This window comes from Convolutriloba macropyga, chromosome 3, assembly GCF_964194025.1.
Source record: "Convolutriloba macropyga chromosome 3, txConMacr16.3, whole genome shotgun sequence".
Lineage (NCBI taxonomy): Eukaryota > Metazoa > Xenacoelomorpha > Acoela > Convolutidae > Convolutriloba > Convolutriloba macropyga.
The window spans coordinates 20,451,755-20,475,921 of record NC_134470.1 but is presented as its reverse complement, the minus strand read 5'-3'; the positions used below and the strand labels follow the sequence as shown (position 1 = coordinate 20,475,921).

The 24,167-nt window shown below is 35.5% G+C and overlaps 1 protein-coding gene across 1 annotated transcript in view; it reads left to right on the top strand.

Moving 5' to 3' along the window:
- Window positions 1–3,107: 3,107 nt before the first annotated feature.
- Window positions 3,108–24,167, top strand: part of LOC142336564 (uncharacterized) — a 41,174-nt gene continuing 20,114 nt past the window's right edge. The window contains exons 1-2 of the mRNA XM_075385473.1: window positions 3,108–3,327; window positions 23,218–23,325. Coding sequence (XP_075241588.1) covers window positions 3,108–3,327; window positions 23,218–23,325 — 328 coding nt within the window. The remainder of the gene's footprint in view (window positions 3,328–23,217; window positions 23,326–24,167) is intronic.

The following is a 24,167-nucleotide window of genomic DNA, read 5'->3' as shown; positions in this document are numbered from 1 at the left end:
GCAGCATTTGTTACTCTGCGCTCTTGTCCGGGCTTGTTTGGATTAACCACCGGGTGATGAGGAAAATATCAAATTTTCTCGGGTTCTGGCTGTGGCATTTCAACTGGCTTGACATAAAATTTTTGAAGATCTGTTGTGAAAGTTGGCTCATACAACTCTTTCAATTGAATGTCATTACTGAGTCGCTTATGAAGACTTTTTGGCTGGCTGAGAGCTGCGAAATATTTGTTTTCTATTCTCAATGGCTTTCTCCAAGGGAGTCCAAGTTCGTACCTCTCACCATTGTAAGTGATTATCTTTTTCAATATGTCAAGGGCTTCCTTGTCAGTGGGATTTGAAGATTCACTCTCGGGTTGAGTTCCTTCGGCTTCAATTTTCCAGAATTGCTCAAGTAATTCATCGAGGGGCTGATCGCCGGAGCTTTGTCGTGATACGTGGTACACGTACTGTTTCTGCTGGTGATATCGTTGTTTGGGTTGCTTTTGCACTCTGTTGTACTCTAGAGCTAGGATTCATCCAAGCCTCGTCTTCACACCGAAAGGCTGGTTTTTAGTTGCTGGGATGACTTCAACAGGATGTGTGAAAGCAAAAAGTGTTTATTCCCAAAAGTGAATCAATTTTGCTTTCAGCTATTTCTGGGAAGTGAATGTGACGCAATTCCTTGAATGCATCGCAAAGCCGGTTGAGTTCAAATGTATTAGCTGGTGCTACATTTAAACAAGGAGTGCTATAAGTTGTTGTAATTTAAAACTTTTGATCCAAATTTTTGTAGGGTGCAACTGTCACTTGTTCAGAAATTTTTAAAAATGGCATATCATGCACTGTGTTAAGATACTGAAGCGTAGTGGCTTCTTGATTTTGGCATGAAAGAGCAAGGAACTCTGCGATTTTTTCAAGTATGAAAGTAAATTGGCTTCCTGGATCGATCAGAGCGTACGTATCGAAAGCTTTCTTGCCGTTTAGAAAAAATACTGGGATAAGTTGAAGTTGTTCAAACCATTTTTTTGGAGTAGACTGTAGATGATTCACGCTAAAATTTTGGTTGGCATTGTTCAAATTAGCGTGCTGAAATTGATTCTGATTTTTGTTTGCAAAAGACTGTCCGTAGCGGCTCTTTTGTGATTTGGATGAGACGCTTGCGTTGTTGTTACTTCCTGGTTCACATTGCTGTTTGACAAGCTGATTTGCTTGGTTGGTAACACTTGTACCTGTGGAATTGCTGGTGGCAAAAGCAGCTGGTGGACGCTTGATAATTTTACCAGGGTCATGCAGTGTTGTGTGGTGGTATCCGCTGCATCTTTGGCAGCGCTTTGTTGATGGGCAGTTTTGATTCTTGTGTTTATTGCTCAAACAGTTCGAGCAAAGATTGCTCATGCTTAGAATGTCATATCGCTGGCTTGGGCTACATTTTTGGTAATCGGGACAGGTGGCTAGTATATGGTTTCCACGACATTTCTCGCAAAAACAATCGCATGTGTTACGTTGTTTAGGGGTTGAAATGGCAGAGCGCTATGTGGTTTTACAGTACCGCTACTGCTTATTGTTGTTGACAGATTTCGGTTAGTCGGAGTTCCCAGAATTATTAAAATTGATTCTACGAAGATTATTTTGATGGTAGTTTTCGCGGTTTATCATATCGTACACATGAGCTTGAACTTCTAACCATTTCTGAAATTCAACTAAATTAGTTGGTTTTTCGGTTGATGTAACAGTGTGCTCTGTCCATTTAAGGAGGATGTTATGCGGGACTTTTTCTTTAGCTTTCTCCATAAGAGTTGGACTCTGTAGGTCCGCTGTGTATCCCAAGTATTGGAAAGCTTGTACTAAACGTTTCAAGAATAACGCAACGGCTACAAAGTTTTGTTTGTTATAGTCATTAGTTGATTTCCAGTTTTCCAATTGATTTATGAAGGCGTTCACCACTGTTGTAGGATCAGCAAAATATGACATGAGTTCGTTTAAAGCTGTGCTATAATAAGCAGGATCACATGAATTTGCTTAGATTACATCTTTTGCTTAGCCATTAACTGCATTTTGCAAGTATGTGATACAATGTGTGTCGGCAATACTGGTGTTGTTATGTACGAGGCAAAAGAACAGAATTGTTTATCCATTCGTTGTTTTTCAATGGGTTGCCATTAATGGTTTGAATCGTAAGAGGTGGTAACTTGATTGAGTGTTTACTTGTTGCATTCTGCCAATATGGAGCTGTGTTTGAGGTCCATGGTAAAAAATTGATTTCAAATGAAGGGTTTTGGGAACTTTCAATTGATATTGGATGTAATACGCTGGAAAACTGATGTGAATGTGGAAATTGTTGTTCGGGTTTTCGCTCTGCTGAAGGCAGCGCTTGTGGGAGAAACGTTTAGATTGACGGAGCAATGGGAATACTATCAGTTAATGGTTTTGAACAGGAGATTTGTTGAACACCAAATGGGTTGAGAAGCTCAATGCCAACGGTTTCGACGTGTGACTGCGGCTGGAATTGAGTAAAGCTTCCAGGCGAAATTTCAATCTCTGTGTTTTTGAATTCCTGTCCATTATGCAATGGTAAAGAAGTTATGCTAGACGTTTGAAAGTTGTTCGCGTTTTGGCAGGAACTTTCATAGAACTGATTAAAATTTGTCAATGTGTTACTCAGTTCAAATGTTTGTTTTGTCCGAGGCAGATCAAAATCTGAGTTCTGTGGGTTTAAATGACTGTAATATTTGACAGAAATGGGATTTATCAGGCGCGGATTATGTGTTCTTTTTTGTTTGGAACACCCCTTGCTCTTGGGTTCAAAAGTTTGCGTCTGAAACCGTTCTTCGGCGATATCTCGCAAAAAATCAGATATTATGTTTTTTGACTTAAATTGATTATTAAGGTTTTCATGAGGAAAATGGTTTTGAAACATATTTTGCGAGCTTACAAAACAAAGCGGCTAGATTGAATCATTGTCTGATTTAAGCTGCTGCTGGTTGACTGTAAAACTATCAACAGCAGATAATGTTGTATCACTGAGAGCAAAACGATCGGGAGTTTTTGCGACGGCGACGGTGGTCTCAGGTTTCGCAAAATTATTATCCGAGTGTTTTACTTCTGTTTTGGATTCAACTGCGTTATCGATGTTAATTGGTCTGAATGAACTAGATGTACTCATTCCAATAGAAAGGGGATTCTCGTTGTTGCCATTTAAAAACTTTGACAACATTGGTTTGGTCTTGTGGCATTCGGACAAAAACAGTGATAGTTTCTCCGGTCTCGGTGGCAAAGGTGGTGCTTTGTTGGAGAATGATGAACGTTCTGGGTTGCTTGCTTCTGGAATCGCGTTCATTGGTGTTCATGGTGAGCAGCTCCGTGGGGTTGGATATCTGGCAGTCGTATGAGTTGTTACACTGACATCATCGTGTATCCTAGTTGAAGATTGGCTGAGTAGTCCATCGTCATCTAAACTGTCAGTTTCGTGTTCAAATTTCTCTAGACGTGACAGAAAGTTTGAATATCGTTCCATGACAGATGAAGTGCTGCTGGAGTTCGGTCTTTCTTTTAACACGGCATCAAGTGTTGTTTTCAGCTCGTCAACATTTGATTTTGCTTTATTGATAAGCAGGTTGAGTGATCTGAAACTCTTTCGCTGATCGATAGCAGATTATAAGAGGTACAGCTTGATTTTCATACTGAGCTCTAAGATTTTGAATTTGTTTAACGCGTACTGACAACTTTGACTGTTCCTCTTTGTCATCTTGCTCTTGTTGGTCTTTTTTGTATTAACAGGTAATAAACGGCTTGCTTCGAAACCGGAGTGATGCAAATTTCAAAGTTGTAAAACAATGTTTATGGTACTGTGAGGCTAATCAACCCCAGGTTTTTTGTTGTTGAAAAATTTGACGCAACTTTTCTGAAAAAATAGAATCCTAGTCTTTTTTTTGTGCTAAATTTAGCTAGTTTTATCTCTGAAAAAGAGAAAAAAACCTTTTGCGCGCGCTTGTTTCGTTATTATAATAAACACGATCAAATAATTGCTCAACTCAAGAAAATCAAAATGTTCTCTTCAGTAGAATAAGTGTATGGCTTATGAATGGTTTTTATTACAAACTTATACAAGGACAAACCCTTTTTTTGAAAAGGAATAAATTTGCTTAGAGATTGCTACTGCTTAGACCCTGTGTTGAAAAGGATCGAAACGTTTTTTTTATGCGATGCGAATAGGCAAGAAGAGCTACAGACAAGCAGACAAGACAACTCGACTTGTGCTGAAGCTAATTTGAAATTCCTTCTCTTAAAGTTGAACTGCCTGCTTCTTGTTTTTTTCAAAACTTTTGAAATCTATACCTTGAAAATTCTTTCTGCTTTTGTAAGTGCTGACACTAAGTTTTGAAGATCATCTACAATGGTAACTAATGACACCAAAAAGCTCTCTTCTTCTATCTGGTGACTACTGAGACCGAAAAAGTGGCAAAGGGACTTCTTTCGGCAACTTCTGAGACCGCGGACAGAAAAGAAGGGACGTTTGAGATTTCCAACTCAAAGGATTGTTTGAGTGAGCGATTTTAAGAGGGGAATTATTTCGAGCTTTTGATTTTCTTGCTTTTGAGCTAAAGAAATGAGAGTTCTTAGCTTTACTTTTTTCCTTTTTCTTGAAGTTGTCTTCAATGCATACTACCCCATTAACTAGGCACGCAGCTAGTAGTATGCAATTAAGGTCTAAGAAAACACAAATTCCTTTATAGTTTTTTTTGAAGAAGCGTTTTAGGGACTTTTCTCTCCATTCTTTACGGTTTTGAAAGAAAACAGTTTAAAATAAAATTTTCGCAGCTTGTTTTGTAATGAAGTGAGGAGGTTGATTCAATAAGTTAAAGTTTTTTTTAACTCGATTGATATTTTAAATAAAAGTTAGAAAAAATGTGTTTTGGTTTCTGTAAGTCAGAGAAGCAATTTTGCCAATCTTAGGTTGCTTCTTTGTAGAATGCAAAATCAATGAAATGATTTTGAAGCGTGTTTTATAACAAACTGAGGGGGCTCAATGATTAGGTTTTCTTGGGTCTACTAAATGTTTATATCAAAACGTCAAGAAAACGTTTTTTGAGTTTTTTTAGTCAAAGATGCATTTTTGCTAAATTCAAGCTGCTTCTTTACTCAAATGAAAAATCGATAATATAATTTCAAGCTTGTCTCTTTATAATTTGAGAGAGCTCAATGGATAGGTTTTCTTAGATCTACCAATTGTTTATATCAAAACGTCAAGAAAACGTTTTTTTTTAGTTTTCAAAATCAAAGATGCAATTTTGCTAAATTCAAGTAGCTTCTTTTCTAAAATGTAAAATAATAAAAAAAACAACTTCAAACTTGTATTATAGCAAACTGAGGGGGCCCAATCAATAGGTTTTCTTGGATCTATTAATTGTTTATATCATAACGTCAAGAAAACGCTTTTTGAATTTTTAAAGTCAAAGATGCAATTTTTGTCAAATTCTAGTTGCCTCTTTGTTAAGTTGCAAACTCCGTAAACTAACTTTGAAACTTGTATTATAGCAAACTGAGGGGGTGGGCCCAATCAATAGGTTTTCCTGGATCTAATAATTGTTTATATCATAACGTCAAGAAAACGTCTTTTGAATTTTAAAAGTCAAAGATGCAATTCTAGTTGTCTCTTTGCTAAAAAGCATAGTCCATAAACTAACGTGAAAAACTGTATTATAGTAAACTGAGGGGGCCAATCAAAAGATGTTTTTGGATTTATTAAAAACTTTTCTTTAAAAGATTGGAATAACGTTTTTTTGATATTTGACGCTCAAAAAAGCACTTTTGCGACATTTTCGTTTTTTGAGCAAAAATTTCACATACACAACTCAACTAAAAAAGTCAATTTAAGGTCCAACTGAAGTGTTCTATTCAACAAGTAATTTTACTGTAATGTAGATTTTTTGCGATAAATCCAAAAAAAAGTTTTTGAATTTTTACGATGCAAAAACGCTATATCGTTTTTTCGTGCAATTTGTGTGTTTTTCTTTTGCTAAGTGCAACATTTAGTTTCTCATGGCTATTTCTTTCATGAATAATCCACAAAAACTCGTTGGGGACAATTTTCTGTTTTTTTAATTTTTTTGTCGCAAAAAACTTCAAGTTTTTTGGATACGTCTAACCGGGGAAGGGAATTCTGAGGTGACGTCTGGAACCTCGGGCAATCATCTCATGGTGACGTCTGCAACCAAAAAAAAGTCAGGTCTTCTTGATTGGGTGACGCCTAGAACCCTTGAAAAAAATCTCCTCGTCTTTGGTGACGTCTGAGACCAAAAAAATCGTCTTGGGGGGCTTTTCTTTGTACTGCTGATTGAGTGGGACTATGAAGTCTGTATATAGTTGTCCTCTCAAGCCAAAAGTTAGATCGCTAATCTGTTGCTGACTGCATCCGTCCAGGGGGAGAGGGGAGGGCAACTTGGCACTGTTTTTTTGTCTTTGGGGGGGTGCGAAAAATCCGTTTCAGAAGGTTGACTATGTTTCTTAATCACGGAGGTAGGTCTCCATTTTATGTAATGAAACATATATTCTAGACTTTTGGTTGCTCTTATTTGGTTGCGACTTCTTGTCAGATGTTTTCGGAAAGAGTAACTATCAGGTTTTTGGCGGTAGTTTTAATCATCAGCAAAAAAGTCATGCTTTTCTTGAGTTTCCAAGGTCATTGGGAAGAATCGTCATTGAGAGAAGTCAGTAATTCAAAGTGATCATCTTCGTCTTTGTTAAAATTTGGATTTTTTTTCAAGTTCAGAACTAATTTGCGTCTCAAAGTGAGCACTCAGTTGTAACTTAAATATATCTTCACTTTTTGTGTGTCTGCGATTTTGTCAAGGTTTCTCTGATGAACTGAACAAAATCTACAAAAAAAAGCTCTTTCTGAACATCACTCTTCAATAAAACAACTAATTAAAATGATTGAAGAACAATAACTTTTAATCAGAGCATTTAATTCATTTTTCACCATAATGCGTCAAAGTATGAGATTTGTTAAACTCGGGAGCAATTATTTACTAAATATCGATACTCAACTGGTTTTAAATTCTGCGTTGTAAGCAAGTTGTGCATCTTGAACTTGAACAAGCTCGAGTATGGATCGCCCGGGCCGGGGAATTTGGCCAAAATTATGTAAGATCAGCGGCAACTAGCGTTGACAAGTCGGAAAATTCACCGCAATTTTCTTACATAATTTTGCGTTGAATGCGTTGAATTTAAAGACAAAAATTCAACGCTTTCAGCGCAAAATTATGTAAGAAATGGCGGTGAATTTTCCGACTTGTCAACGCTAGTTGCCGCTGATCTTACATATTTAGCGTTGAATTTAGCGTAGATCTTACATATTTAGCGTTGATTTTAGCGTAGATCTTACATATTTTTGCGTTGAATTTAGCGTTGATCTTACAAAAAATCAACGCGTAGAACTCTGGGTACAGGACTCGAACCACTGACCTCCTGTTTACTTGTCGCCTCTTCTACCATTGCGCCACCGTACCTTGGTTTCCTTAAGAGCCGAAATCCTTATAAAGCGTAGATCTTACATATTTTGCGTTCAATTTAGCGTAGATCTTACATATTTTGCGTTGATTTTAGCGTAGACCTTACATATTTTGCATTGAATTTAGCGTAGAACTTGCATATATTTCGTTGAATTTAGCCTAGATTTTACATATTTTTCGTTGAATTTAGCCGAGATTTTACATAATTTCAACGTATTCAACGCATTTATCATGTGAGAAACACTGGGAAAAATTTAAAATTTTTTTTAAGTTTTGAAAAAAATTTGAATTCCTAAAATGGTCTGAAATGGTTTTTGCACCGTAAGAGAGCAAATGGTTATTTTTTGCTGACTTCATTTTTCTCAATTGTGCAGTATAGGTGTCGAAACAGTAAAAAAATTAATTTTTCGAAAAAAAAGTGGAAAAATTTGAAATCTTCAAATGGTCTGAATTGGATTTTGCACTATAAAAGAGCACTAAAAAAGATTTTTTCTGACTTCTTTTTACTCACCTTTGGAGTATAGGGTTTGAAATAGTGAAAAAATTAAATTCTCGAAAAAAAACTTGAAAAAGTTTTGAAATCGTAAAATGGACTGAAACGGATTTTGCACTAAAAAAGAGCACTAAAAAGTGATTTTAATCACCTGTGCAGTATAGGGTATTCAAAAAATTCAACCTTAAATCTGTAAGATCTAAGCCAAATTTCTACGCAAAATATGTAAGATTGGTGTTGAAAGCGTTGATTTTATGTAAGATCTACGCTAAATTCAACGCTAAATATGTAAGATCTACGCTAAAATTCAACGCTAAATATGTAAGATCTACGCCAAAATTCAACGCTAATTATGTAAGATCTACGCCAAATTTTAATGCAAAATATGTAAGATTGGCGTCGAATGCGTTGAATTTATGTAGGATCTACGCTAAATTCAACGCTAAATATGTAAGATCTACGCTAAAATTCAACGCTAATTATGTAAGATCTACGCCAAATTTTAATGAAAAATATGTAAGATTGGCGTCGAATGCGTTGAATTTATGTAAGATCTACGCTAAATTCAACGCTAAATACGTAAGATCTTCGCTAAAATTCAACGCTAAATATGTAAGATCTACGCCAAAATTCAACGGAAAATTATGTAAGATTGGCGTTGAATGCGTTGAATTTATGTAAGATCTACGCTAAATTCAACGCTAAATATGTAAGATCTACGCTAAAATTCAACGCAAAATATGTAAGATCTACGCCAAATTTCAACGCAAAATATGTAAGATTGGCGTTGAATGCGTTGAAATTATGTAAGATCTACGCTAAATTCAACGCTAAATATGTAAGATCTACGCTAAAATTCAACGCTAAATATGTAAGGTCTACGCCAAAATTCAACGCAAAATTATGTAAGATTGGCGTTGAATGCGTTGAATTTATGTAAGATCTACGCTCAAGCGTAGATCTTACATAAATTCAACGCATTCAACGCCAATCTTACATATTTTTGCGTTTTTTAGCGTTGACACCTCGGCCCGGGCGGTTTGGTCTTCCGAGGTCTTTTCATAAAATGAACGCGCTGAAGTCTGGATGATATACCATTTTAAGCTAGATAGGTGATTTTTGTTGCTCTGGGACTTCTCAACTGCAGAATTGACCAGGATGTGTTTTTTCATGTCACACTGAACAAGAACCTACACCCGGTTAGGTATTAGGCACTCATTGCGAATATAAATTTTATTTCTGCTCAAATTTTTAGATGCACTGTCCAACAATAGCCGCAAATTTTTAAGTAAAAATTTTGTTTTAACAATGTAAACAAAAAATATTTCCATAACGAAGATTCAACGTGTTAATGTTTTTAATGACGCATGTTAATAAATTGGCATTTAATCAAAAGTGAAGGAACAATATTTTATTGATAAATAAGTACTTCAGCGTACTTCTAAAATAGAAAATAAGCTGCAGTTTAGCTATCTTTTTTTCTGTTGGCGCTTAAAAAAATTTACAAGTAAATTTTTTAAATAGGTATACTACAAATCGAAGAAACATTTTAAAGACAAATTAGTTGTGCATTGAGAAAAATATTGTTGCTGTATTAAATTTTTTGGTAATTACATAGAGCAATGCCATTCTGCGACTTAGTTGAAGGTATTCTGGAAAAAAACTGTGTGATCAATTTCAGTACACCTGGTATTCAGTAAATTTTTCCGCTGTGTAGACTTTTCATTACGAGAAAGAAAAATAGATCAGTGTTCGAAGAATAAAAACAGAAACGCAAAATTTGGAAAGTTACAAAATGATGGATCATAGGGAACAATCAGTTCGATAGTAGCAGCACTGCGACAACTATTTAAAAAACAGGTTGACTTAAAAACAGATTTAATTTATAACTGTTACTATTTTTGAATGGTAAAGCCGGTCAAAAATGTGTTCAAAGAAATCTTTTTCAAACTTTTTGTTCATCTTTATGCTAACAAAAAAGTGTAAAATTGCTGTTAATATATATTTGAAACTAGTGTTTCAAAAAGTTCTTCAAAATATTCATTTTTTTAATAAGAAAAAAAAGAAAATAATTAGACTCTATCTGTTTAAATCTTTTTAAGGCTTTCAAATATCTCCGGCACACATTTTGGGGTTTAATAGAGAGTCACATTTCTGTTCTTAGTGTTATCACTTGGCTAATCATCGAAAACAGATAGCGACTACTCAACAAACATTTAACTAATACAAAAATTAGAACAATAAACCAACTATGTTACAAACAGTTGCACTAAACTGGATTGATGCTTGATTTTATCAATTTTTTCCTTTGATATCTCATCTTTCCAAAATGACTTTTAAACATATTTTTCTTCTCTAGTTCAGGAAAAATTTAACTCTGGGGTACAAGTAATTTTTTTCCACTGTGATCCTTTGTATAGATCGAGGACAACGATAACTATTGTTTTAAATTGAAATTGACATGGCACTCTATAATGCTTTTGAATCATAGTCTTCGATTGATTTTTGAAGCTAAATTTGAAAAAGTTGTCCGTCTTTTGGTGCAATTATTATCTAAATCAATAAGGATAAAATTATTTCTTGAAAGTTTTTTCTCGCAAACAATTGAAGTCACTAGAAAAAGCTTTTAGCCAATACTAGGATTTTTTGCCCCAGAATCCGGCGCATTACTAAAAACAGGTTTTCTAAATTGAACTGCGAGAAATTCTGACAACTATCGGAAGAAAGCAAACCAGATGTTGAACATATTTTGCTTTGCTTTTTAATAGTGAAGGGGTTAGAAAAAATTACGTTCTCAGAGTAGAAAAACATGACTTTTCATACGTATGGTGAAAATTACTCAATGAAATGTTAGAGATGATAAAATGCCTCACCAGTTATGGATCAGAACCATTATTTGTTACTTGACCACCCAATGTAATAAAGAGTATTTTACAATTTTCGTTAATCGGTTAATACAATAGCACTAAGTGCAAAAAAATTGGTCAGTAACACTGATTACTGCTTCAAAAATCCAATAACACTGCTTCCTGTCACTTCAACTGTCCGAAAATAGTTAGTATTATAAGAGGTAAACGAATTAAACAAAAACAATGTAAAATATATTAATCATAATAACTTGCAAAATTAAACGTCCTTATCCATCTATACAAAGCGTGCCTCTTATAAAGTTTTGTCGAAGTTATGTTTTATTCAAAACTATTTTTCGTCTTAGACCACAATTTTTGTCATTTTTAATGAGATCCCGATTGAATCCAGCCTTTTTGAGAACAATGCAAACAAAACGTCCGAATGGCCTAGTAATTTGAAAACTGCTGAATTTGTTTATTGTACTAAAAGTAGCACATTTTTAGATCTTTCTAGCAGCATTAGACTTGCACCACTTCAAAGACTTTAAAAAGTTGAATACAAAGTTTTGCGGTTGCCGGGACAAAGAGAACTCGGATTGTTGAAAAAAAAAATAAAAAAAACACAATGTTGTTTGAATTTTCCAGTTTTCGACGTTAACATAGTATTTATAATTCCTTTTCATCTGAAGTTTTTTAAAGTTAACCATCAAATTTTTGCCAATTATATATATATATATATATATATATATATATATATAAATATATTCCAAAATTTTACAGCTAACACGGGATGGTTGTCTTTTAAGCATTTACAAAATTCGTGCAAAAGATGGTTATTTTATATTTCGCAAATTTTGTGCAAGCGACGGCTACCTAAATGAATCTTGCAATATGATTGGCTACCTTGTGAGATTATCGCAAGTTCATTCGGATCGAGATGCACGCCTATAGGTTCGTTTGTGTGAAGTACTCTTCATTTATTCCATTAAAGACCTTATAGACTGTCGTACACAAACAATATTGTGGGCTTGATATGCCATCCAAATCATTTTTAGATTTTCTGTTGAGCTTTTTTGTGCGGCGAGTGCACTTAACAAAATTTTATCTTTGATTTCGCTTAGCGAAACGTCTATCTTTCTTTTTTCTGATTAACTAGGTAATAAATACGATTATCAGGAAATAAGTTAAATTGAGCAACTGGTCGTCGGGAGATGCAATACAAATTGAGTGAAACTAGTTAAGAAATGGATTCACAAAAATCACAACACATATGGACAATAGTTTCCCGATGAGTGAAACAGGGTAACAGACTAACACATGGAATGATATAAGGTATTTTATGAACTTAACGTGACTTTTTTCACATTTCATTCTGGATTCAGTACAATCAATAAATAAGTACATCATATAAAAATTTAGTGCACTAGATTAAATGATTATGTACAACATAGACAAAGACTCATATCTGGGTAACTTTTAATGCAATTTATTTAATTGAAAATTGATTTTATATTAAAATTGACAAATTAGCAAACTCAAATTTCCTGTCCTGATTACTAAATTTTAATTGATTACTTTGGTCCAGTGCTAGAAAAATCTAGCTCCAAACGCGCGAAACAAATTTCCTGGTTTATTTTTTTTTATTGTGCTGTTCTGCAGAACAGCACAATAAAAAATACAATTTAAACTAGAAAAATTGATTTCACTCGTTTGAAGCTGCATTTTTCTAGCACTGGACCCAAAGTAATCAGCTAAAATTTTGTGCTCAGGATAGGAAATTTAAGTTTGCTATATTGGTCAATTTTACTTTAAAATCAATTTTCAATTAAATAAATTGCGCATGCGCAAAACGATGAATTAAGAGTTTTAAATAAAGCAATTATTTCCTCACTTTTATCATTACTGGGTATTCATTTTTTGTCACCAAAATGGGTAGATTTTTGCTTTCAAGTTCTATGCTATTGATTATCAATCTTGCAAGATTCTTATTAACACGAATTATAAAAATCCTGCAAAGCCAGTGTTTTTTATGTAACAATCTTTTAAGACGAATGCTTGTTCTTTATGATTCTGTTAGAAAATCTTTTAAGACGATGCATGCTCTTGTATGATTCTGACAGAATCTTACAAGATCATAAAAGATAATTATCTTCAGTTTACTTGTAAATAATATCATGGTTTGCGTTTAAATACCATCTAATCATTCGAGTATTGTGGACGTCAACTGTCTACAAGCATCTACCGGTACTGCTTTAAACTCACTCTCAAATAAAGTGGCTACAACATGCAGACCAACTAAAATGTATAAGTAAGTCCTAAATCCACATTTATAACGTATTACAAGATATAAAAGTGATAACGGGCTTCAAAAGTAGTTAATTAACTCAAAATTGTCGTTCCGGTAGACGCTCGTAATGATGGCACTTTTTCAAATGCTCGTCGCAAATACGCTCTATAGCATTGAATTCTCAGATTCAAATGCAATTTAAAATCCAATGAGAGATGAGAAAAATGTCATAATGTGTAGCAATAAATGGGCTGTCACATAATTCTAATGTGAGATTGAATGGCTTCTATGCTTTGTTATATAGCGATATGTGACGTCAGATCAACTTATGATCCTTTTGACCCACCATGTGAAAAGCAAATCCCGATGATACCAGAGGGTTTGAAGAATAAAGAATAAAAGCCTCTCGCCAGCTAGACATTGAAGCAATGCAAATTCAAAATCATTTATTTCCTAGGTCAGTTCTGACAAATTGCCGAACTCGATTTAATTTTATAGAAAACAAATTCTTAAATTTTTATTTTGGACGAGCCAGTTCTACTTTCTAGCTTTGTTCTTGTCTGAATAAAATAGAAATTGAAAATGAGAATCGCCGCGAAAGTTTTGCTGTTAGCTGTTTCAATGCAAATTGCAATCCTTGTTTACGACGAAATAGGAGCCAGCGCAGAAAACAGCCATATTGATCAGCGACCAATTGGAGGTTGGGTTTGGAGTATTAAAAAAGACTGCAAGAAATGTCAAAAAGAAGCGAACGTGTTCAAACCATTTTTCAAACATGGCGTCTCGAAAGCCCAAAAGAAAGTAGATTCACATTGCAAAAATGTGGCGAATAATGTGAAAACTTTAAAAGTCCGAGCTGAAGTCTATTTCTGCAACGTTCTTCGATCTCGTTACGAGAAAGAGAACAAATCGAGCAGAAAACAGCTGCAGAGTCTTTTGAAGTCACGAAAATCAAGCAAAGCAATTTGTAAGAAATTAGGAGGATGTTAGAGGAATCGAAAATTGCGAAACGGAAACAAGAGCGGAATTTTAGAACATGCTCAAAATGAGAAATGAACCTATTATTTTATAATGAAGAATTTATAGGAGGGCAAATTTATACTGACCTATTTGTGTACTCACTATGTACAATTATATTAATAAAAATGTATAGAATACATAAGTAATATTTCGTTTTATTTTTTCAAAAAACAGTCCAATGGACGGCAAGTATGTTAAAGATTTTTTAAAACTTGAATTCAACCCGATTACACTTGTCCTGACGCTCGCATACTGTCTCCACAAATAAAAACGTTGGTTAATTTCTCAGAAGTCTACAAATGACCAAAAGCCAAAAATAATGTAATTTCATGACTGGGAGCCTAACATGATATAAAATGAATTAAGCGAGAAAATAATTACGAATAACATTTGTACATGAATTCCATAGGATTCCATTATGAAAAATGAAAAAAAAACAAACCAATGAAATACGGGATACCGTAGTTTCAGTGAGAACTAAAGTAGTTTCATCGCAAAAAGTTTTCGGAGACGAATCATGATTTTCTGAGTTTTGAATAGATATTGTGTCAAAGTCATTGTGCATGAATTTATGTTAATTGCTTCAGCTGTTTTAATTTAATAAGGATCAAACAAGAAGTATATATTTGGGTAGAAACTGAACTACGGTTTGAATAAAATCTGAGACAGTGACTCAGGCTCATAGATACCATTGGTATGATTGGCGGGGCATGAACTATATTGTAAACTGTTTTTTTTTGGTTCAGTCAACTTTGTCCGATCGATATACTCATCGTAGAGAGTTCTGAGTGTATAATTATAAAGCACGTCTGCCATTGAATATAAAATTGAGACAACTTTTTCGAATTTTGTTTTCCAATGAGTTACCGAGGTTTAAATTTAAATGAGCAATCAACAGATTTCAGTTGTGTATTTTCACGCGTTCCGTAATTTTGACCAATTTTGCTAAGATACGTTGAAGATGTTACCAATGGTGCTATTGGTTTTGGGCTTACCTTTAAAGCTAGAGGAGGGTTGCTGAATTGTTTTCTCCCGGCAAAATTTTTGATGACGTCCTTCAAAATACAACTTTTTTCATCAAAAATGGTGTTAAAAATGCTTCATTAGTCAACGCTTAAAATTGCCTGAAAGACAGATCTAAAAACTGCTTACATTTGCTCCGTAAATTCCATAAATGGCTAGTTTCACTTCCGTTTACTTCCACGAGATGCCCAGGCTATTTCAAGCCTCATTGTGTTTAAGCCAAGGCTAGTTTATTCCTCATCGTGGATTTTTGCCACCCAACATGTTTTTGGATTGTTTTGGGGTGCTGCATTCTTTTAGATAATTTAATACTTTAAGTTTAATAAGACAACAATAGTTTCAAATCTAGGCTCAAACCAGCCCGAAATGGACTGATGTTATCTTTTCAGAGGAACACTCATGGTTTTGACAGCTTCAATAATGTGATTTTGAAAATTTGTATGTGAAATCTTGATTTCAATGTTATCAAGGCCAAGCCCAATTGTCTTCTGAGGTAATTACTGGTTAATCTGTTTAAGTTCACAGGTGAAAATTTATGACTTTTGGACATGTTTTGACTTTATTTACTTTTGAAAATATATGAGCTTGGAAATTTTCTGATCTTATTTCCGTCAACTTGTTGCTCTGTCACACTAAAAACAGTCGCATCTGGTTTCTGAGGATGTAGATCTGAGTCTATTTTATGTTTTTATTTTATATAATAATTTTATGCATTCATACTACTGGTTTCCAAAAAAACACTTTTTGGAGGTTTGCCAAATTTTGAGATTCTTTTTGGTCTTTTCTCATTGCGAGATTGATGACAATTCAAATTGGTGTGGAGAGATGGTGCAATTGAACATCTATAAGCAATTTAGAGTTTAGTTTTAGCGCGGCTTCAAAAACCTTTTTCTGCAACATTTTCATTTTTCAACATTTTTATTCAACATTTTTCCCATTTGATTTTTGCCTTTTTCTCGTATTTCTAGCCATCAGAAATATTCTTGTCAATGGCCGGCTTTCTTGTAGAGGAGCAATTGAACTTCTGATTGTTTTCAATTGACAAGTACCGGTTTTCAAGACTTTGAAGTTATTTTTTTTTTCAAAACTATAAACGTGTTATTTTAATTTGGTGATTTTAGTCAGTTGTGTCGACTTTCTAACCAGTCATTTTCAAAAGAGGTCACATATCTGTTCTAGTGATGTTCTCATTACCTGATGTCCCATACCTGTTCTCAATAATTTCAGTCCTCATTGTTAATTCATTGTAATTTGAGATTGAAGCAAAAAATAAAATTTTAATCAGACACCAAATGTTTTTGAACATTATGATAGTTCTTGAAAGTTTTTTAAGCCTTCCTCAATTGGTAGAAAATTAAGTCTGAAAGGTTGATGAGTGGGACAGTACCTTACATGCAATGGCACATTACCTCGTCTCCTTAGTTAGCTAAGATTTTCAAAAACAATATGGAAAACTGTAAATTCTGTTCGCAAAAAATACAAAAATGAAAAATCTGTAACATATCTCACGATTCCTAAAACAATATCCGATAGTTCCGAAAACAGACAGAAAAAATGGAAAAACTATTAACATTCATTCGCCGTCGATCAATGAAAACGAAACAAAAACTAATTAATATTCTCAAAATTATGAAAAAAGCAGCAAAATTTACATTAACAACGCATTAAAAATTTTTTCTTACTTAAAATGGTCACAACGAACAGAACATAATAACAAAAAAACCAGTTCACTGCTATAGAAATCTCTGTTCATGTCTGGAGAAAAAAAACAATGAGCAAAAAGTTTTCAAGACACTTGATAACAAATTTTGGTGTTTTTTTGGTTTTGATAGAAATATATACGAATCGAAACAATTAAGTTTTAAATTAATTGAAACCACTATGGATTGTGTGCGCTTGAACTGTAAAGAAGACCAAATATACAGAAACTCAAGAAGAAAGCTGACAAATTTAACCAGTAGTAGCCATCGGGAAACAATGTAACTAACGGAAACCATTGACCTGATTAAATCCGGTAAGACTCTTTCTTTCTTCGGATCTACGACTTACTAGCAAATTACGTACAATGTAAAAGTTTAAGGCGTTGAAGTTGACTTAGAGACTGCGGCAAAAACATAGCTCCAAGATTTGACAGTTTTTCCTATTTTGAAATCTTAAGGTTTTCTGTAAACACAACTCAGAAAAAGGTAGAAGGACAGTGCGTGAGATGAATCGTAAAAAATGAACAAAAGAACTGAACAGCACCACATAAAAAAATATGCAGATTTTTTTGATCCGTTAAACCAAATTAGTAAACACTGAAAACATAATAATGTTATAAAAAGAAAATGAGAAAATATCATGAGAAAATATCTCCGAAACCATTTGTTAAGTTAAAAAAAAAGCACCGGCAAAACTTGGAACAAAAGAAGTTATCGATGTTGCTTCAAATGTTATAAAAACATGGAGAATAATTTATTTAAAATTTGGACAAAGGTATCAAATTCACTAATATTTGAGGAAAAATGTTGTCACCCTCACGTCAAATTGGGAGGGCTGTTCGTTACAGGATCACTGAAATGAAAAGATATGATGGGAGAAAGATGTTTCCAGTAATGCTCGATGAAACAATCTAGTCAAACTGTAAAAGTTGGGCTTGCTTACCTAATCCTATATGCGATTTTCAGCTAATGACGGATTTTTCTTAACTCCAAACAAACCAGAGTTATCGTTTTAAAAGACCTGAAACAATCTTACCATCGTAGAAGCAGTATTGCAGGTGAATGCGTTGTTAATTACCATTGTAGCCTCCCGTATTAGTTGGTATAAAACGTATACCACTCTCATCCTAAATAAACTACATTAGGGCTATAATTTTAGGGAAGATAGGTCTCAAATGGGAAAACCCTGAATGCGTTTAATGGTTAAATGCGACAGGTTCTTTGATTTATTAAAAGCAATATTTTTGGACCTACTCTATATACGGTCAGCATCTAACTTGCAGGCTCCCAGGTACATCGGCCATCTTAAACATAGTAAGTGTGGCCTGTTCTTCAACACTATTCTTTTAACCCCCTAGGATTTATAACACTATAATTTTAACCCCAATTTTTCAACCTCTCATTTAACGCCTGCTTTATGCACCTCAATTTTAAGATTTCTATAATTCCAGACAATTAGGTGCCGATCAATTTTCATTGGTCCCATTTAAGGAGATGAACAATCGGGGAGAAATGAATGAGGGATGAATAAAACATTTCCACACGTCAATCATTTCACCCGATTTAAATTTATAAATTAATGGATCATGATTCTCAGAATAATAAAACGAAAGGCTCAATTACTACAATTAAAGTATGAATATTAGCGCAAAAGTTATCTTATCTAGTACCTAAAACAACAATTGAAAGTAATTAAGAAGAAAATCGAACTCGAGAATACTTCTTGTATTATTGCATCTTGAAATGCACATAAAATTTCTCCATTTTTGTGTTTACCAAACAGAATAGCTCTAATGTTTTTTTAACCGTAGGTTTGAATGTTATGTTGTAATTTAGATCGTACCATGTCTGTGGTGGCTGAGCTTACAAACTCAACAACCAAAACGAATTGCACTTCAAGGGCGTTTCAAGCAGTGAAGTTAGAATAGCATTACAAGCAAAGTTTAATGCTACTTTCTACCGAAGTCATATGGATTTGTTCACTATGTTCAAACTTTATATTAGGTAACTAATATTAGTACGCAATCAATATACATGAAGTGAAACTCAGACCCGAACTATTTCAACACCAGCAAAACAGTTTTACGATTTAACAATATTGCATCAGATTCTTTGATATTGGTTTGCGTATCAACCTGTTTTTGATACAGACGATTCCACAAATTTTCTACATGGTTAATAGACTTGACACAACATCAAATTTTTTCTGAAAAAGTGAGGTAATGGAAGTCTGTTCACATTCTGTTGACAATTTTATCTCCAACCAATCAGAGATGCCATTTCGACATGTAAACTCACGTGACCCTAAGCATAAAAGAAGCTGGAAAAACTATCAAAACTCAGCAGAATCTCGCAGTTTTGGTTATTTTAAACTGACCTACATTCCGTAATGAAGCACGCTGCTTGAGCAGTATATTTTTTGTTACTCTGTCGTGTTTCCTTAGGTCAATTTTTGTGATTGTACAGCCTAACTTTACTTCGCCTTATTGAAAATAGAACTCACTTTGAAATTCTCAAAAATTTTCACGTTGCGGCATCAAGTTCTAATAAGTTGAGTTATAGAGCAGATAGACCGTCCGATCTTGTTTCATGCAATTACCAATTGCCTAGGCTGAACTTAGTTTCTTGATTGGTAAAATCTGAGATTTTGATTACAAAGAAAAGCAAAACTTTGTTTTGTACCTATGTTTTAAGATTGGGTATAAAATAAGAAAACCAGGCCCATCAAAAAATTTCAAGTTGTATGCACTATTGATTTATCAAAAAGTGGGCCTACCAAGCGTGTATATGATCACAGATTATTTTGTTCCTAGCATTTGCATTTTAGGTGATAACATTAGAAAATCATAATTTTGCAGCTAATCTGTAATTTGAAATTTTTAGTTATTTGATTGGGTCAAGCGAGATAACTTCTTATACAGCAAAGCTGAATGATTCGTTATTCAGACTAATTGAGCAACAAGTAATGCAACAGTGCAACGGTAACTTACAGTATAGTGGAAAAAGTGGTGCGCAAAAAGTAACTGCAAAAAGACAATATCGGGACAGATTTGAAACCGCTGAAACGAACTGGGCGTTGTAAAGTTTTCCTTGCTTTTGATAGGAGAGCAACCGTTGCATGTGATTCGACGAACATGACAGTGGAAGTTTAACTGCTGTCCAATCTTTTCCTTGCCTTTGATAGGAGAGCAGCCGTTGCTTTTGGTTTGCCCAACCGGACAGTGGAAGGCAAACTGCTGTCCAATCCGAAGACAGCGACCAAATAAAATCAAACAAATCAACAGCAAGAGGAGTGCAATTCAATACGAAAATTTGAAGTGAAAACACTGCTCAAAGGAAATAAGCAAAGCAAAACAAACAGCAACCAGGCAATTCAAGGACAACAAGCAGAGAAGAGCTTCATTCAACAACTCACAGACGCGACAAGAAGCTCCAAGAAAATATGGAAGAAGTTAACACCAAAAACAAGTCTTGGCTGCAAAATAATTGAAGATTCGGATCGACCCAACAAACTAAATATCCTCTACCAATAGACTGTTTTTCTTCTAGAGGGAGAAATACCCAAGCAACTGCAGCGTCAAAACAAGCTTGTGACCTGTCGAGCAAATTTTGTTGAAGAACATCTGACAGAAACAAGGTAGTGCACATCAAATTTGGACTATCAATGGCTTGCATATATGAACAAAAGCACGCAACCAGCAATGAATGCAGAGCAGAGCAACGCAACCCAAGCATTGGTGACAGCGAGAGTAACAAAAACTACCCAACAGAAAACCCAGTTGCTTAAACAGTACAAAATGGAGCAACGGCAAGCGGTCAAGGTACGGAGAATGTTTCGAAAACATTTTCAGCAAAGCAAAAAACGTGAAGAAAAGATGAAGATATTCGTTATCAATTTCGAAACAAAAATGCAACTAGAACAGCCACGGTTCGAACAGAGAAAGCTAGAACTGGAAATGCAGTTGAAAGAACTGGAAACCAAACACCTTCTACTACTGGAAACCAAGCGTGAGCTACCAAAGCAGAAGTTGAATAATTTCGATGGAAACCCTCTGGAAAGGCCGGAGTGGTCTAGTATGTTCATCGTCACAGTGTACCAAAGACCAATACCAGACTCGGAAAAGATGAGCCATCTGAAGATTCTACTGACAGGCAAGGCAAGGTCAGCAATCTCGGGAATAGGCTATTCAAGACAGTTCTATGGCAATGCCTGGAGCATTCTAGAAAGGAACTTTGGAAGGCCTCATGTGATCAATGATGCACAACTTGAGAGTCTTCGCAAAGCAAGTCAGCTGAAACCTCACGACTCATCAATTTTGATCAGTTTCTCAGCTATTGTTGCAAACTTTGTGAATAGGCTCAAGAAGTACAATCAAATTGGAAATCTGCAATCAAGCTCAAGACTGCATTTGGCAGTAGATAAACTACATCGAGTTCTCAAAGAGAAGTGGTGGTTCTACGTTAATGATAAAGATGAAGAATGGCATGATCTGATCTTTCAAAAAATGGCTTAGTAGGATGGCTTTTGTGCTTGAAGGGTTTCAGCTTTCAAGGGAGACTGAAGAGAAAAAGGCCGAAGAAGCACAAACAGAGATAAACGGTTCTCGAAAACATCGATCGTCAGTGCTGGTTCGAATGTGAAAGAGACGAAGCAAATATAAATTGATCACTGGCCGCTATTTGATGACACTTGTAAAATTTAGAATTGACCATTATTCAGGAACATGAGTGTGAATGATCGGTGCGCAGCAGTGAGTAAGCAACGCTTGTGTTTCGAACGTATATGCAAAGGACATGCAATCAAAAATTGCAACGTAAATGCGTGCGGCATCAATGGATGCATCAAGAAGCACAACTGATTGCTACAATCAGAAAACCAAATGGACAATGGCAACCACGCAGTCAACGTAAGCGCAGCAACAAGCAATCAGAGTAACAAAGTTACGAGTTTTCTTCAGTTAGCTCCTGTCTCAATACAGAGCGGTGGCATTAGGCTGAGCAGATTTGCTTTCCTCGATAGTTGATCAACGAATTCATTCATCGATCAAAATGTGCAACAGAAGTTACGAACCCAAGGCACCGATGTGACGCTCAACATAGCTGGCAGACACGGAACAAGGAACAAAGGATCTGAAGACAGAAAAGGTTGCTCTCAAAATAAATGAACTACATTCAAAGGTGCTTTTAATCGAAGCATTTGCCCACCCGTCAATCTTTCTGGGAAACACAAACTACAACTACAACAAACTGAGGCAGAGCATCAATCAATTAAGGGCTTCACCCCACAAAAGCTTCAATTTGATGAAAGTTGGCATCATTCGTGTCAAGATGCTTATGAACTACAACGCCCACTGGACTACAAGATAGGAAAAGGAAGTGAACCTCTTGCCGTTCTAACAGAGCTGGGATGGGTAGTCAGTGGACCGATGATGGGCAAAAGAAGACAATATGTTTGTCATTTCGCCACCACTGAAGATGTGAAAGTGTCTGAGAATATCTAAACATGGTCGGACTTAGAAACCTATGCTTCCAAAATCAACATTGTCTGTCAATCAAATAAGGCACTGCAGGCACAAAAAATGCTTGAATGTACAACAAAATTCAAGGGCGAGCGGTACGAAGTGGGAAATCTGTTGCCTCACTATCCAGTGCTAAACACGAACAAGCCGATCAAAATATGACGTGTTTGCAATGCTGCATGAAAATACAAAGAAGTAGGCTTAAACAATAAGCTATTAGCAGGACCTGATCTGCTACACGGGTTGATTGGAACAATATTCAGATTCCGTGAAGGACCAATAGCCCTGACAGCTGACATCGAATCGATGTCTCTACAAGTGCAAATCCCAAGCAGGATAGAAGTGGCTTGAGGTTTCTATGGCGTTCCAGGAATAACGAACCTGTTCAGATATATCAATATCAACGTCATGGATTTGGAGCTAAGTGTTCTCTAACTTGTGCAAACTATGACCTCAAGCAAGTCGGCCTGGACAACGAAGAAGAGTATCCAATTGCAGCAAATGCAATACAGAGCACGGACGATTTCTTCAAATCGGTAGAAACCCCTGAGGAAGCAATTGAAAACTTCAATCAATCACAGATTCTTTTCTCACAAAATGGAATTGAATTGAAGAAGTGATTAGACAACAACGATGGCGTTACCGGAGTACCCTGGAAGACTTGATATCAATCAGCAACACAAAGCAAGTCAAAATGGAACATCATACAGAAGGATCTTCGTAACTAGGACTGCATGGGACCGTAACTGATGATAGTCTCCAATTGTGCAGAAGTACAAATAAAAAACGTGAAACACCTATAACCCAGAGGAAGATTATGTCTCTGGTTTTTTCAGTATCTGTCCCAATCGAGTTGTTCGCTCCGTTCAATGTTAACGTGAGGCGACATCTGAAAGACCTCTGGGCTATGCTTGGGCAACATTGGGACAAAGAAGTGGAACCTGGTGAGGAAGCCAAATTCTTGAAATAAAAGGAACAAATACCAAGTGCAGCTGAAACAATAATCGATAGGTGAAACTTTAAAACAGCGTGAGATCAAAAAGAATTTCATTTCTTTGCTGACGCTTTTGAAGACACAATTTGTGCCGTAGCCTATCTAGGTTTGCAACCAAATAATACTCAGCTGACTTAGCATCTGTAGATAGAAAATGCAGAGTTGCTCCAATGAGACTTCTATCAAAACTACGATTGGAACTACGAGCGGCAGTAATGGCAGTGAGGTTGAAAGAACAGATAGTCAAGGAACACGAAAAGAACATAAATAGTAGCAGTTTTTGGTCAGACTCAACTACGGCTTTGCAGTGGATACACAGTTCCGATCTTATGCAACAAGTGTTTTTGGCCGATTGAGTAGCTGAGATATTTGATACAACGATTGTCTAACAGTGGAAACATTTGAGCATTCTCAACAACCCAGCGGACAGTGGTACCAGAGCGATCAATATTGAGGAACTCAAGAGAAGCGAGAAGCTCACTGGGACGGCCTGGTTTAGGCAACTAGAAACTGATTGAAGAGAGCAAGGGGTGAACCTAATAGTTCCCTCGGATGAAGAGAATATACCTTCATCAGTCTTCATGATACAAACTGAAGAAAAGAAAGCGGTTTTTCAGCGGGAACGATTCAGTAACTTTAGCTGACTAGTGAATACAATGGCATACGTCCAGCAAGATTTGAGCAAATACAAACCAACTACTTTTGTAGTCAGCTTTGAAGAAAGAGGAAAAGCAAAGCAATCGTATTCAAGTAATTACAGCAAGAACAGTTTGGTGAAGAGTCGAAATCTCT